This window comes from Pneumocystis jirovecii (assembly GCF_001477535.1).
Source record: "Pneumocystis jirovecii RU7 chromosome Unknown supercont1.5, whole genome shotgun sequence".
Taxonomy (NCBI): Eukaryota; Fungi; Ascomycota; class Pneumocystomycetes; order Pneumocystales; family Pneumocystaceae; genus Pneumocystis; species Pneumocystis jirovecii.
Window position 1 is genome coordinate 150,396 of NW_017264779.1, and position 14,517 is coordinate 164,912.

At 28.1% G+C, this 14,517-nt stretch overlaps 7 protein-coding genes across 7 annotated transcripts; 3 read left to right on the forward strand and 4 right to left on the reverse strand.

Annotated features, from left to right (window-relative positions):
* Positions 1 to 674: 674 nt before the first annotated feature.
* T551_01258 (uncharacterized protein) lies at positions 675 to 1,508 on the reverse strand (the record flags this gene model as incomplete). Its single annotated transcript, XM_018373521.1, has 3 exons — positions 675 to 1,030; positions 1,075 to 1,270; positions 1,308 to 1,508. 3 exons carry the CDS (start codon positions 1,506 to 1,508, stop codon positions 675 to 677), a joined length of 753 nt encoding a protein of 250 aa, XP_018230175.1.
* A 67-nt stretch (positions 1,509 to 1,575) lies between these two features.
* Positions 1,576 to 3,355, forward strand: T551_01259 (methionine aminopeptidase, type II; the record flags this gene model as incomplete). The annotated part of the gene is made up of 12 exons (XM_018373522.1): positions 1,576 to 1,636; positions 1,692 to 1,784; positions 1,830 to 1,959; positions 2,006 to 2,292; positions 2,334 to 2,384; positions 2,432 to 2,526; positions 2,570 to 2,666; positions 2,706 to 2,872; positions 2,920 to 3,081; positions 3,127 to 3,176; positions 3,221 to 3,254; positions 3,296 to 3,355. 12 exons carry the CDS (start codon positions 1,576 to 1,578, stop codon positions 3,353 to 3,355), a joined length of 1,287 nt encoding a protein of 428 aa, XP_018230176.1.
* Positions 3,356 to 3,673: 318 nt separating this feature from the next.
* T551_01260 (uncharacterized protein) lies at positions 3,674 to 4,611 on the reverse strand (the record flags this gene model as incomplete). Its single annotated transcript, XM_018373523.1, has 5 exons — positions 3,674 to 3,970; positions 4,016 to 4,141; positions 4,194 to 4,306; positions 4,357 to 4,411; positions 4,477 to 4,611. 5 exons carry the CDS (start codon positions 4,609 to 4,611, stop codon positions 3,674 to 3,676), a joined length of 726 nt encoding a protein of 241 aa, XP_018230177.1.
* A 531-nt stretch (positions 4,612 to 5,142) lies between these two features.
* Positions 5,143 to 6,146, forward strand: T551_01261 (uncharacterized protein; the record flags this gene model as incomplete). Its single annotated transcript, XM_018373524.1, has 4 exons — positions 5,143 to 5,508; positions 5,559 to 5,729; positions 5,771 to 6,059; positions 6,103 to 6,146. 4 exons carry the CDS (start codon positions 5,143 to 5,145, stop codon positions 6,144 to 6,146), a joined length of 870 nt encoding a protein of 289 aa, XP_018230178.1.
* Positions 6,147 to 6,344: 198 nt separating this feature from the next.
* Positions 6,345 to 7,498, reverse strand: T551_01262 (uncharacterized protein; the record flags this gene model as incomplete). Its single annotated transcript, XM_018373525.1, has 7 exons — positions 6,345 to 6,398; positions 6,444 to 6,539; positions 6,581 to 6,679; positions 6,723 to 7,214; positions 7,275 to 7,288; positions 7,348 to 7,376; positions 7,425 to 7,498. 7 exons carry the CDS (start codon positions 7,496 to 7,498, stop codon positions 6,345 to 6,347), a joined length of 858 nt encoding a protein of 285 aa, XP_018230179.1.
* A 260-nt stretch (positions 7,499 to 7,758) lies between these two features.
* T551_01263 (uncharacterized protein) lies at positions 7,759 to 12,605 on the reverse strand (the record flags this gene model as incomplete). The annotated part of the gene is made up of 17 exons (XM_018373526.1): positions 7,759 to 7,897; positions 7,943 to 8,007; positions 8,054 to 8,502; positions 8,548 to 9,181; positions 9,225 to 9,317; positions 9,359 to 9,399; positions 9,441 to 9,495; positions 9,536 to 9,643; positions 9,691 to 9,751; positions 9,798 to 11,106; positions 11,154 to 11,289; positions 11,340 to 11,563; positions 11,606 to 11,709; positions 11,752 to 11,819; positions 11,860 to 12,117; positions 12,162 to 12,206; positions 12,252 to 12,605. The coding sequence occupies 17 exons, from the start codon at positions 12,603 to 12,605 to the stop codon at positions 7,759 to 7,761; spliced, it is 4,143 nt and encodes a 1,380-aa protein (XP_018230180.1).
* Positions 12,606 to 13,314: 709 nt separating this feature from the next.
* On the forward strand, positions 13,315 to 14,505 carry T551_01264 (uncharacterized protein; the record flags this gene model as incomplete). Its single annotated transcript, XM_018373527.1, has 8 exons — positions 13,315 to 13,424; positions 13,466 to 13,486; positions 13,536 to 13,583; positions 13,639 to 13,790; positions 13,831 to 13,868; positions 13,913 to 14,207; positions 14,254 to 14,402; positions 14,452 to 14,505. 8 exons carry the CDS (start codon positions 13,315 to 13,317, stop codon positions 14,503 to 14,505), a joined length of 867 nt encoding a protein of 288 aa, XP_018230181.1.
* Between the last annotated feature and the right edge of the window lie 12 nt (positions 14,506 to 14,517).

Here is a 14,517-nt window from a genome sequence, read left to right on the forward strand (position 1 = left end):
AGTGAATTTAAAAAAAAAAATTAAAAAAAAAAAGAGAGAATTGGTGAAAAGATTCTTGATTAATCATTGTTTCTTGATGAGCCATGTTTTTATAATTTCTTTGTATTTATTTAAATATGTTGAGGAATTAAAAGTAAGCAAAAAGAATGAAAAATAATTATTTTTGTTACTCAATATGTTTTAATATGTTTTTAATAATTGTTTAATAATTGTTGAATATCCTTTTTTGTTGCAAATGATAAATTTTATGTCTTTGAATAATAACTTTGTTATAGAGTCTTTCTGATGCATATGTAGTATTTGTTTGTGTTATTTTATAATGTTTATTTTTATAAAAAAGCTGTTTTTCCTCTTATGATAAGTTTTTGCTGTATAGAACATTTATTTTGACTGTTTTGATAACAGTTTTTACAACTTTTTTCTTTAGATAAAATTATAAAAAAAGGAGTTGTTTTTTTCTTTAGATATATTTTTTTTATAATATTAAGTTATTGAATAGTCATAATTTAAAAAACATAATAAAATATTCTTGTTGTTTTAAATCATATATGTATATGATTTCTTTAAAAAGTTTGAATATTATTTTGCTTTTTATGAATAAAATAATTTTAAGTTGAAAAAAGTGCATTTGTTGTACTGTAAAAATGTATAATTTTTCGCATAAAGTTTTCAATTTAATATATTGTTTGTTGTGACAAAGGTTCTTGAAACGGTGAATATTTTTTTGATTTTTTATTCTTGAAGTGTGAAAATGATGATAATAAAATAATTATTAATACAATAGTTGAAATACCTAAGAATTTAGTAGAACATGTCCCTTCTTTTGATATTGGAAATTTTTTTTCTTTTAAATATTTCATTCGATATTTTTCATATGTATAGTACGTTTCATAATGTGTGTCATAGTTAATATGTGAATTATTATAAAGACTTTCTTGCGTATATTGGCAGTCTGAAAAACTGCCTTTATAGCCATCCTTATTGCCATGCTCGAAAGAATGAGCATTTTCTATTGTTTCTCGATATAATCCTATAAAATGATAATTAAAAAAACGCTTTTTCTTTTGTATGTACCATTATAAAAGACATTTTTTGCTGCTCCAAATGATTTAGAATTCATTTTTTGGTTAATCCCCATTCTCTCGTCATATTCTTTCCGTTTAGTTTTATGGGTTAAAACTTCATATGCTTCTTTTATTTTTAAAAACTTTTTGCATATTTCTTTGTTGTTTTTATGCAAATCAGGATGAAATTTTTTGCTGGAAAAACACTTAAGAAAAAGAATATCTTGTATATATAACATATACATGCCTTAGTTGATAGTATTTCTGTTTAATTGTTTTGTGAGATGCATTTTGCGACACATCTAAAATATCATAATATGAGCTGAAAAAACGTTTGGAAAAAGTATTTATAAGAAACATTTTTACTAGATTACAATTAATATCTTTTTTATTAAATAAATCTCCTGGATGACTGCTTTTAGAGCTTAAAATTTGAGGCTTCATTTAATTTTGTATGAACTGACGATCGATATCGTTAAAATAAATTTAATTTCTTTTATTAAACGTCAAGATGGATAATAAAGACCATTCTCAGGCAGAAACGCTTTTTAGTTCTACTTGTTTGAATGGAGGTTTGTATTTTTTCTTTATTTTTTTTGAAAAAAAAAAAAATTTATATTTGATGAGATTTAAAAGTATTATGTCAAGATGGAAAAAATGATAAAGGATCTTTTTCTGAAAATGTTGATAATATTTCAAAGAACTTATCTGAAGTTTCTGGTAGACAATTTTCTTTTTATCTAAAATAATTTATAGAATGAGTAGTTACAAAAAAAAAAAGAAAGAAAAAGACGTCTCAGCTACTTAAACAGACTGATCCCCCAACTGTTGGTATTACAAAGTTATTTCCATCAGGAATTTACCCTGAGGGAGAGCAGATGGATTATAAAATTGAGTATGTCTTTTAAAAATACTATATTTTTGTATTCATATGTTTTAAGCAATCTTTTGCGAACAACTTCGGAAGAAAAGCGGCATTTGGAGCGTTCTCTTCAAGGTGACTATAATGATCTTCGTAGAGCCGCTGAGGTTCATCGCCAAGTCCGTTCCTATGCTCAAAAAGTCATTAAGCCGGGTATGACAATGATAGAAATTGCAGAAATGATCGAGGATTGCACTAGGACATTAGTAGAGGAAGATGGCTTAAAAGCAGGTATTGGTTTTCCTACAGGTCTTAGTTTGAACCATTGTGCTGCTCATTATACGCCAAATGCTGGAGATAAAACATGTAGAGTAGTGTCTTTTAACTTTATAGATTGATATTTCTAGGCCTTCAGAAAACGGATGTTATGAAAGTGGATTTTGGTGTTCATGTAAATGGTTTGTTTATTTTTGTTTATATTTCTTTTGGATTCATAAATTTGTAGGGAGAATTATTGATAGTGCGTTTACAATGGTTTTTGATGATAAATATGAGAAATTGCTTGAAGCAGTTAAGGATTCTACTAATACAGGGATTAGAGTATGTTTTTATGTTATTTCGTTATTTCTGACTTTTTCCAAAGGAATCAGGTATTGATGTAAGACTTTGTGATATTGGTGCTGCAATTCAAGAAGTTATGGAAAGTTATGAAATTGAATTAGACGGGAATACATATCAGAGTATTTTTTTCTATTTTAAGTATTTTCTTATGATTTTAGTTAAACCTATTAGAAATTTAAATGGGCATAGTATCACTTTGTATAATATACATGCAGGGAAATCAGTTCCTATTGTTAAAGGTACCGATCAAACAAAAATGGAAGAAAATGAAGTTTTTGCCATTGAAACATTCGGAAGTACTGGAAAAGGTTATGTTAGAGCAGATGTATGTTAATTAATTAAACGGAATAAATTGGATTTAATTTATTCAAGGATGATTGTTCACATTATGCGAAAAAGCCTGATGTTGGCTATGTTCCTCTTCGTTTGACACGCTCAAAGCTTCTTTTAGCAACCATTAACAGGAATTTCGGAACTCTTCCATTTTGTAGAAGATATTTGGACCGAATTGGAGAAACAAAATATTTACTTTCTGTAAATACTGTTATATGATTACATAAGTAAATTGATTTATATTAGTTAAATAATCTAGTAAATGCTGGCATCGTTGAGGCATATCCGCCTTTAGTGTATTTTCATATTCATTTATAGGATATATTTAATTTATTTTTAGTGACATTAAAGGTTGCTATACGGCTCAGTTTGAGGTAAATCCAACGCTTAAAAGATGACACTGATATAGAACTAGCATACTATTCTTTTGAAACCGACAAGAAAAGAAGTTCTTAGTAGGGGGGACGATTATTAGTGACAGTTGTTTGAAAGAATATAATATAATAAACAAAGTGATAAAAATAAGAGTGTTTTAAACTATTTTAGTTATAAATACAACCTACTATGATTATCTGTGATTCAATTGGATTTAAAAATAGAGGATGTATTGTAATTATAAAATAATATAATAAAAAAGTAAGAATGATCGCTGGATAATAAAATGAGTTCAGTCGACCAATTAAAAGGCAAAATATGCCAAAAAAAACGCTATTAAGCAAAGGGCTATACAAATATGAATAGGAACACTTTTACTGTATATATATTAAAACATAAAAATGTATTGAGGGAAACTTTACGGTCCTGTTGCAATCATCATTTTATCCGAAAAAGGATGATCTTGTTTTTCGGGTTTATTTATAACTCGATAGCGTTGTTCCGTTTCTTTTAATTGGTCCTTGAGTTTTTTTATTGTTGTTTTAGCCTCGACCAATTGAATAGCAAGATTTTCGTTTGATACTGAATTCTCCGATGTTCGGTTAACTGATGCATCGCTGTTAAATGGCAATTGGTTAGAATCAAGTATGGGTTTGGTTATTGCCGAATCTGCGCTATAATTATGGTTTTCTGGAGATCGAATAGAGCTATATTTCTATGTAAAAATAAGTATTCACATATAGTTACCTAAAAAATATACTTCATTGTCATTAAAAGATTTTTCCAGAGTATGCTGTGTTGTATTATCTTCTTCAGGCGTAAGAAAAACACATTTAATCTTTTTTTCATGAATATCTTCTTTTGAAGCTGAATCAAATAACAAAAGCTATAAAAAATAATTATATTGGAGACTTAAATGCTGAAAAATAGAAATATACCAGACTTTGTGTGTCTGTAACATCTTTATTTGTAAGAGCAATTGATTGAATAAGGAATTTGTCTCTGCATTTAAAATCAAGAGGAGGCTCTTCTTTTAATGCTTGAAACAATACTTTTTAAATAAGAAAAATGCTTTGATAAAGAGAGTTATTTCAAATATACCTAAAACTTCTATTTCTTGACCTGCTTCGATACGGCCAGAATTTGGTCGGACGCACTATAAACTTTGTTAGATATATTGTATATTCTGCATTTTTTTAATTCATTTCCAAATATACATACATATTGTCTAGGTGCTGTTGTCTTAATTTTAAATACAATTGGGCCCTTGTGTGGATTGTAAAGAAAAAGGGACACTTTCACCATTGATGTAAGCGGGCGACAAAATCCCAGCTGACTTTTGCACTCTACTGACATCCCTTATTATTTTCTATTCCTTAATATCTATCTTTATCGTTTTTTGTTTCAATTTAAATATGTTGTGTCTGTATTTTTAAATATTTCTTTTTTATGTTTTTTCTTCAAATAGCAATGTTTCTAAGTGTTGGAAAAATGTTTTTTACTTTTTCCTATATTTTTTCTCAGAATATGTCTTTTTTTTTGAAAAAATTGCAATTTACTTAAGTTTTGTTAAACTTTTGTTTTCAATTTTCAGTTTTTTTGTAATATCGTTTCAACGGCATTTTGTCTACCGACAGTTAACATTAAAAGAACGTCAAAAAAACATTTTAAATAATAGGTGAGTATAGCAGATAATATAATAACTTTTTATTTATTCTGACTGTTTTTATCATTAGGTATCTGTTTTTACTTGAAAGTTTTGATGTAGTTTGGTGAAATTTGAATGAATAAAAGTAAAATATTAAAACATAAAATATAAAACATAAATTGTTTGTTTTTCTTGTTTTTCTCTATTAATTTCTGCTGAATATGTGAAGAACAGTATTTATGGATCCAGAAGAGCATTTTTCCGGTGTTGATCAGGTGAATTTTAATGATGTAGGCAATACCATTGTAATTTCTTGTTTGAATGAAAATTCTAAGGGTATTAAGTCTGATGGTTCTGAAAATGTGTTTTTTGTAAAGGACGATGTAGAGGAGCATTGTCTTAATGCATCTGATGTCCATTGTGAAAGATCAATAGAGGTGGTGTACTGGTTTATTAGTAAATATATGATATCATTAACGTCTAAGCAGACAATCCCATTGACAGATGAAGAAAAGGAAAAGAAGCTAGAAAGTCTTAAGAAAATTCTTAGTGAAAGGCGTAAGTTTCAAAAGATTAAAGAAGATAGAGAGGCTTGTGAAAATGAGGTAATTTTGATATGTTACTTGTTTTTGTTAATTAACAGAGTTGTTAAAAGTTAATTCGTCGAAAAAGAGATCGGGAGTATGTACAGTTAATTGAAGAACAGAAGCGTCAGGCGCAATTAAGAGATATTATGTTAAGAAAAGAAGAAAAAAAACAAGATCTTCTTGAAAAAAAGCGTATTATGCAGCGAATTGAAGATGATAAACGTGAAAGAAAAGAACGTGTATGTAGTTTTTTTTTTTGTTATTTTTTATATCTCTTTAGCAGGAACGGGCATGTCTTATGAAAAGCGATGTTTCTGAAAATGCCTCGTCTACTTTACCTGTTCCAAAAACGATTTCGTATGATACGTCTAGATTGCAAATACGTGTTGAAGCGGGAACAAGGTGTTCTCCGATTGTTCGTGTGTTTTCTTCAGAGGATACATTAAGGTTAATTGCTCAAAATATTTTTCCAGAGTCTGGTGTTAGTCCTGATACAGCTATTTTTGTTTCTACTTTTCCTAAAAAAGAGTATTCTGGAGACTGTTTGGATAAAACTCTAAAGGAACTTCGTATATAATAATATTTTATTATTCATGTGTTTATTTTTGCTAGAATTGGTTCCATCTTGTGTGCTTATTCTTCGGTCTTGTTTATGATAAAGAAATGGTTTTGTATTATTTTATTTGTTAAATCACATTTTATATTATTGATAATATTTTTAAGACAAAAAATGGGTTTTACATAATGTTTTGTTTTTATTAATAGTTTTAAAATAATTAAAATAAGAATATGTTAATACAATATTTGAAAATATCTTTAGAAATACAATAAAGGATGGAATGGAGGTTCTAATATTAGCTTTGAATAGTAATAGACATGCCAATTTTATGGGCAGCTTCTGATAATCGCTAGATAAGTAAGCGTTTTAAAGTTATTAAAATCATCTGGTTTACCTGAGTATCCAAAGACAAACCGAGTCCGACTTTAATACCAGAATAAAGAGTTTGTGTATAGGAAAGCCCTGCAATACCATCGTTATTGATTTTAGCCTTTTCTTGTTAAATTTTTAATAATAAAGTAAGATTTTTACTTTGACAAAAACATCTTTATCAAGGAAATGTTTTGTGCCTACTTCAAGAGCAATCATACTAGACGGTTTTTTAGTATCCCATGTCATTCTTCCAGCGACCTAGTATACTAAATAAATGAATATATCTAAATGATAAAATTACTTCTGTAAGTGAATTCACACGATGATAATAAGATGCTGAAAATACGCTGAGATTTTGCGTAGCTTGAACAGCAATCGAATATTGGGGTTGAATGCATCCTATAGATGCTGCATAGTCGGTAATTGAGCCGTTAAGAATATCATAACTTATATTTCCTCCAGCAAGGAATCCATCTTTTCCTACGACAATATTGCCAAGAAAAGTAGGTCCTTTAAATAAATCAATAGTTGTACGAACGTTAACTGTAGGTTGTTTATATCCTAGTCCAAGTTTTGCATTTTTAGTGTTAGATGATAGAAATAATGTAGTATTGATATCTGCACTTAAACCCTTTGCAAGATGATCTTGTAATTCGATTTTTGTAGCCAAAGCATTGTTTGTTGTCCAATTTTGTAAGAAACTAAAACCAGAGAGTTTATCAGAATACTTTCCTTCAAGTTGGCCTAAGATACTGCCGATCTTTGATGTTTGATTTCCCTTAACAGAAAACTCCTATAAATTATAAGTATTTATACATTTTTAAAAACATTATGAGTATTTTGATAAACTTACAACACCATTAGGGGCTATTAATAATATATGAATAAGCTAATGTGAATATTGAAAATTTTAAAAAAGGTCTTACCTTTTGTTCTTATATCTAATGATGCTCCACTATGGAATTAATATATATATAGATTAATATATAGTATAAGTACTTACTCAATTGGAAAATCTTTAGAAAATATATCATTTTGCTGTTTAGCAAAATCATCATAGCTTGGAACACTAATCATTATTTATTTTAAGACAATACTATATAATAAAGATTTATGCAATATATATATATATTTATATTTATATATATTGATTTTAACCTAATGATATGTTTATTATTAATACAATTTTTAATTTGAAAATTAAAAGTTTGTAAATTTTAATTATCGAAAAATGTGAAATTATTAAAAATATGTAAATTTAAATTATCGAAATATATAAATTTTATTAAAAAATATAATGGAATAATGTAGATTTGGTAAAATAATGATGAATAGAATTACATGTTTGTTATCCCTGCACTAAAACATAAAGATCGAAATACACCATCTTGTTTATTAAAAAGTTCTTGTGGAGAACCAGATTCAACAAGGGTACCTGAATCGATAACAATGATAGTATCGTAATTAATAACAGTTCTAGATATAAATGTAAATGTTAATAAAAAGATAATATGGAATTACTTGATTCTATTTCCTATACATAAAAGCGTTGCATTTTTAAATTCATTTTGAATGGTATTTTGAATCTTAACAAATGTTAATTAAAATAATTAGATAAGAATAATTTTTTACTTTTAGTTCTGTTCTAGCATCTATGCTTGATGTTGCTTCATCAAAAATGATAATTTTGGATTTTCGTAATAATGCTCTTGCCATCGTTAACAGTTGACGTTGTCCAAGACTAAAATTTTGTCCGTCTATTTCTACTGGTGATTCTAGACTAAATTTTGAAGATCCATCTTTTTCTGATGTATATTGTCTTTTAATTGAATCTAGAAACCATGATCTTTCCAAACTATCCCATACTTCTTGATCAGTATACTCATTAAACGGATCAAGATTAGATCTAATAGTTCCTTCAAAAAGGGTTGGTTCTTGTGGAATAATGGATAGTTTGCTTCTTAAGTCATGAAGACCTATTTCAGAAATGCATATTCCATCAATAATTATTGAACCTTTAGATAATTCTACAAGCCTATAAAGGGCTACCATAATTGAACTTTTTCCAGCTCCTGTACGACCTAATGATATATTATTTATGTATATAATTAAAATGTTTAATATACCAACTATGCCTACTTTTTCCCCTTTATTAATACGGATATTTAAGCCTTTCAATGAATACGGGAGCTCTTCTCTATATTTGAGCCAAACATCATTAAATATGATTTCCCCATTCTGAGGCCAATCTGGTGGTGGTCTTTTTTCTGGAATAACTAAAGGTGCTTCTGTTCCTAATTTATCAGCATAATGATGAAGTCTTTCTACTGAATTCATGTTAATTTCGACCTCTGCAAATTGTCTCAGCATCCAAGACATCATGCTAACAATTTGAAGACAATATGAAAGAATAAGACCAGTAGTCGTTGCATCAATATCTGAAGTTATTGATAAAATAGTAATAGACAATATAATCATATTTCCAATTGCATCTAGTCTTAAAGTAAGCCACCTTTGACTAGCAAGTGTCAAAAAATATGCACTATTTGATATGTCGTTTTTTTTTTCATTTTCATGCTTAAATCTTAATTGTTCTCCATATGCGCGTATCACTACAAGACCTGTTAAAGTTTCACTAATTTGAGCATATAGATCTGATTTTTGTAAAGAATCTAATCGTTTTACTTCTCGAGAAGATACTCTATAAAATGACATTAAAACAAAAAAAAGTGATAATAAAAATATTAGAGGAATAGAAAACTGTACATTAGCTATTAAATCATTAAGTTTATAGGCACTTTACATAATGAAGAAATACAGTAATAAGAATAAAAATAGCAACAATATTTGAAGATGTTAATGAAAATAATAAATAAGAATCTGCCAGTGAATTATCCTGATAATGTTAATAAAGTATTTCCTAATAAGTAAATATACCAAAATTTTAATATCTTTTGTAAATTTATTGATAATTCGTCCTAATAAATGTTAAATATGATTAAAGTCGAAGATGTATAACCTAAAGGAGTGGTATCAAAAAATAACATAGGTGCTCGAATAACACGTTCCACAGCCTTATTAATATTAATATAAGTGTAAAAAAAGAATAGCTACTTTATGGTGCATATTTGTGGTAGCATTTTTAGAACAAGCGTAATATGCATAATAAATAATGAAATCTAAAAGTGTTTGAGCAACACCTAAAGCCAAGTATATAAATATCTAGAGAAAAATATTAGGTATAGATAATGACATGTTTTGATGTATACATAAAAATTTGGAGACTTTTGAAATTGATTTTTTGACCAAAAACTCAACCATAGATTATTTCTGTGTATACTTAAGTAGGTTGATTATTCTTTAAAGAAATAAATACCCAATATTTACGAATTCAAAAGCACTTAATAAAAGAATGATCACAGGAACTAGCCAAAGGCCGCCTGCAGCTCTAATAAATTGAATATAAACTATCCATTTTATTGAGCCTATTTCGCGTTCTTCTTTTTGCATTAAAGTATTAAATTCATTTTCTTTGACTTGAAATCCTTCTGTTGTTTTTTCTGAGGTTTCCTCTTCTTGTTCTTCTACTTTAATAAATTCTTCAACAAAATGGTAGAAATATTCTTGCTTATTAATTAAATCTGAATATTTTCCCATTTCCATAATTTCCCCGTTTTCAAGATAAACTATTTTATCTGCTTTGCTAAGAATATTAAGGTGATGAGTTACAAAAATAACAGTTTTATCTTTAAGAAAATTACGAATACATTTCTCAAAAATATCTTTGCTAACATTAGAGTCAACAGAGGATAATGAATCATCTAATAAAATTATATCGGCATCGAAATAAACAGATCGTGCAATATTAATTCTTTGTTTTTGCCCCCCGCTAAGCGTTACACCTTTTTCCCCTATTTCTGTTAAATCCCTATTGGCAAATGTTTGAATATCAACATCTAAACAACAAACATTAATTACTTTTTGATATTTATGTTTGTCATATGGTTTCCCAAAAAGAATGTTATCCATAACAGTTGAATTCTGAATCCAAGAGACTTGAGAACAATAACCAATTGTGCCATTTATATTTATTGTTCCATAGATTTTATATGTTTCATTAATAATAGAAAGAAGAAGTGTGCTTTTTCCTGAACCAATAGGACCTACAATACATACGAGTTCGCCCTTTTTAATTTTTAAATTAATGTTTTTAAGCTGTAGTTTGAAGTCAAATTCTTTAAAATCATCATCGTCAGAATCATCTTTAGTCTCACTTTTTGTTTGAGGTATGATGTTATTAGAAATATTTAAATCTTCTGCTTTTTCATTAAATTGACTGTTTTTTAATTTTATCTTATTTTTTTTTTCTGAATTTAGTATTTTTCCTGAACTATTAGAATGACTTGGTATGTGTTTTTTTCCAAAAAAAGATTTTTTTGATGATAGGTGCATTTTTTTTGATTCATTGTTTGCATCGTCTGATGGCCAGGCAAAATAGCCATTTTTAATGACAATAGAATAATTAGATTCATCAATTTCTGGATCTTCAGAATTTTCCAATTTCCTAGATTTTAAAATATCTTGAATTTTTTTAATAGAATCTGATTGTTCGAAGTTGTCTTCATCAGAAAGCATACAATCAATTCTTTTTATTGAAGCTAACATGTTGCTACAAACAACTAATGCTATTTTGATAATTAAAACTAAAGATTTGGGAATTTAAAAAACGTACCATAAATAAAAAGCATAAGAGGTATTCTGAGATGATTAAGAAGAGTTAACGAAGAAAATACAATGGAAGGCTCAAGAGAATTTTTTATTTTGTAATAGGTAATAAATGTTACTATAATACAAAAAAATGTAATGTTCTGTAGAATATTAAGAAAGTTTTATAAAAAAAATGAACGATTTTTATTACCATTGAAAGTGAATCAATTATAGATCGTACGATGTGTAGCGATTTTATAGATTTTGCTTCTTTCAGTCTTGCACCTAAAATGTTTTTTAAAAAGCTCTTTTCCCATGTATAAAATTTGATCACTTTGATAGATTGAAGCATTTCGTTTGTTAAACGAACACGAATATCTGTAATTGCTGAAATCTCGAGATTCTTTTTTACAAGATTCTTAGCTATTTTCGCCACTAATGCTATTAGATTTATTTGTTAAAATGAAATGATTTTACAAATAGGAATAATGACAATTATCAATGAAAGTCCTGCAAGAGTAGAGATTCCTAAGTTTAAAAATAGAAGAATAGAAATAGAAATGGTTTGAATAACAGATGTCCTAGTAAAGTTATGAATTATTTAAAATAGAAAAAAAAAATACCATATAATATTTGCATATCCAAAGCCTGTATCAATATTGGTTACATCTGTATTGATAAGATTCATGATCTGTAAATTAATATTTTTTCAATAAAGCTATAGTACATACTTTGCCATTATTGAATTTTAATCGCTGTGTATTTTTAATAGCAAGGCTTTTGCGATAAATACACGAAATTAATGCTGTTCTTGACATAGCACCTATCATAATACTTTGGTAAAAAGAATGGTGAAGACAAAATGAAGAAAGAGTTTGCATAAAATACAATGTAAAACAAAGCATAATACCATATGCAATGTTTGGTTTAGAATAGACATTAGGTTGTTCATTATGAAGTGCTTTTTTTTGTGAGAAAATGATGATATACTGATAAAATATTAACAAATTGTGTATTACAAAACAAAATATACTTTAATAACAACTGTCGAAAAGATAATAATCATATCAGACACAACCTTAAATCGTTAATTCACTATTATATATATTACACAAAAATATACCTTTATTAATCCTGATAAAAAATATCTCTTCCCATATGTATCTTTTAATGCCTTCAAAAGTGCATATTTAGATCCTTTCCGTCGTTCATAATTTTCATATAGCTGCTTATCTAAATTTTCCGATGATCGTGCTTCATCAATATACCATAAATCTGTTGCTTCCAGTGGACGCTTATACCCCAGTACAATCAAATGGTCTAGCCAGCTCCATATAAGCCGTGAAAATATATTTGCATGTGCCTCTGGAATGACCTTTGTGCATGATGGTACTGGTCCTAATAAAATATACTTCATTTTTGCACGAAACCGCTGTATCAACGGAATTTTTTTTTCTTTTTCCTCTATATTATCCATGCCTCGTATATGATTCTTTTTGTATTTTGGCCCCTGTTTAAATTCCTTCTAGGCAACTCTTGACCCCTTTATATACTGTTTTTCATTCAAAAAGTACAATTATATACGCTGATTTCTCTTCCAAACTGCTCTTTGTTTTTTCTGGTTTCTCCTTGGTCTTAGGTCGTTATCTTTCCAAAATTTCAATTGGTTTCTTTATTTCAATCTATCCCGTCATTATTTTATGATATGGTTTCTAATATGCATACTATATGCGTATTGTATGCGTACTGTATGCGTCTTATATGCGATCTATATGCATCCTATATCTACTCTTCTCTATGTTTCTTATTGTGTGCTATTAATATCGTTACTATTTTTTCTTCAGACTAATATTCTCCCTGTGTTCTTATATTCTCATTATATATCTTCTAAACCCTTTTTTCTTTTTTATCTTTCTTTTTTGTTTTATTATCTTTGCTTTCTTATTATCGTTTATTTTTTTTGGATTTTCTTTTTATCCTTTTTCAGTTAGAATATTCGATTTTTTTGAAAAATTTTGAGATGAGAGTGAAAATTAGGCGTAGTTTGGGATGGCAACGTAATTAATGTATTTTTAGTGTAGATTATGTATGGTTATTTTATATGGATAATTGTAGCGGTTTATAGAAAGATTCAAGGCATAATAGAGGAGATATAGGTGTATAAGTAGGTAATATTAAATTTAATAATGCATTTATGGAATATAATATATACAAAAGTTTCGAGTACGAAAAACACAATGGGGTTTTCTGCATTGAATAAAATATCATTAAAGGAAGGATTGTCTGGTATTTTTGGGTAAGAAATGAGTATATAGAAGTATATTGATGAAGATTTAGGTCTATTTCTCTTGCTTCATGGTTTGTTTTTTTTTTTGTTTGATGGAAAATGATTTAAAAGAATAAACAGGATTATTACGGTGTATCCACAGTTAATTGAGAATTACCGGCGAAAATCGTGAGTATAGTGGTAGTAAAGGAGAGACATTGGTAATATAGTATGTTTTGTTTAGTGGTGATTCAATATCACTTCCGTTCTTGTTTTTATGGCTTGTGGGTGATATATTTGGGTTGATAGGGTATGTTAAGAATTGTGTGGGAGAAGTGCTTAATGGAAGAAAGATCAGTATGGGGGAAGCTTATACATATTATTATTGTTATCCAGGTTTATTTTTTTCTGGCTGACTTGGTGTTGATTCTCCAAGTTTTGTATTATAAACATCGATATCATTTGCGGAATAATGTGGGTTTAGAAAATATAGTAAATATTCTTATTGGTTGTTGTAGGTACAAGAAAAAGTATTTAAAGGGACGACACCATTACAAGTATTTTTGTCGATGCTGATTGTAATTGTGTTTGGTGTTCTTGGTTGGATTATTACGGTTGCAATTGGTGGAGTGAAAAAGCCTGATACACAAACACCTAATTCTGTCGGATTTTTAGTATTTGGCTATATTGGTGCTTTTTTATATTGTAAGTTGTTGATTGGTAATCATATGTATCTATTTTTAACTGATTGGTATATAGTATTTGCGAGAATTCCACAGATTAAGAAAAATTTTGAAAGCAAATCGACAGAAGGTAGACAGTTGTAAATGTTAGAATGGCTATTAAATGACATGTGTAGGTTTATCTCTTTTATTTTTTGTTTTTACGCTTTTGGGGAATATTACTTATGCGATAAGTATTTTATTAATCGATGTATCACGCAAATATATTATGATGAATCTCCCATGGCTATTAGGAAGTCTTGGAACGTTATCCATGGATATATTGGTATAGTATTTAGTGATATGGTAATCGATATTAAAGAGGTTTTTATTAGATATTTTTTCAATTTATGATATACAAACGAAAAGAAAATGGAAATTCCACTTGATTTAATCGAAAA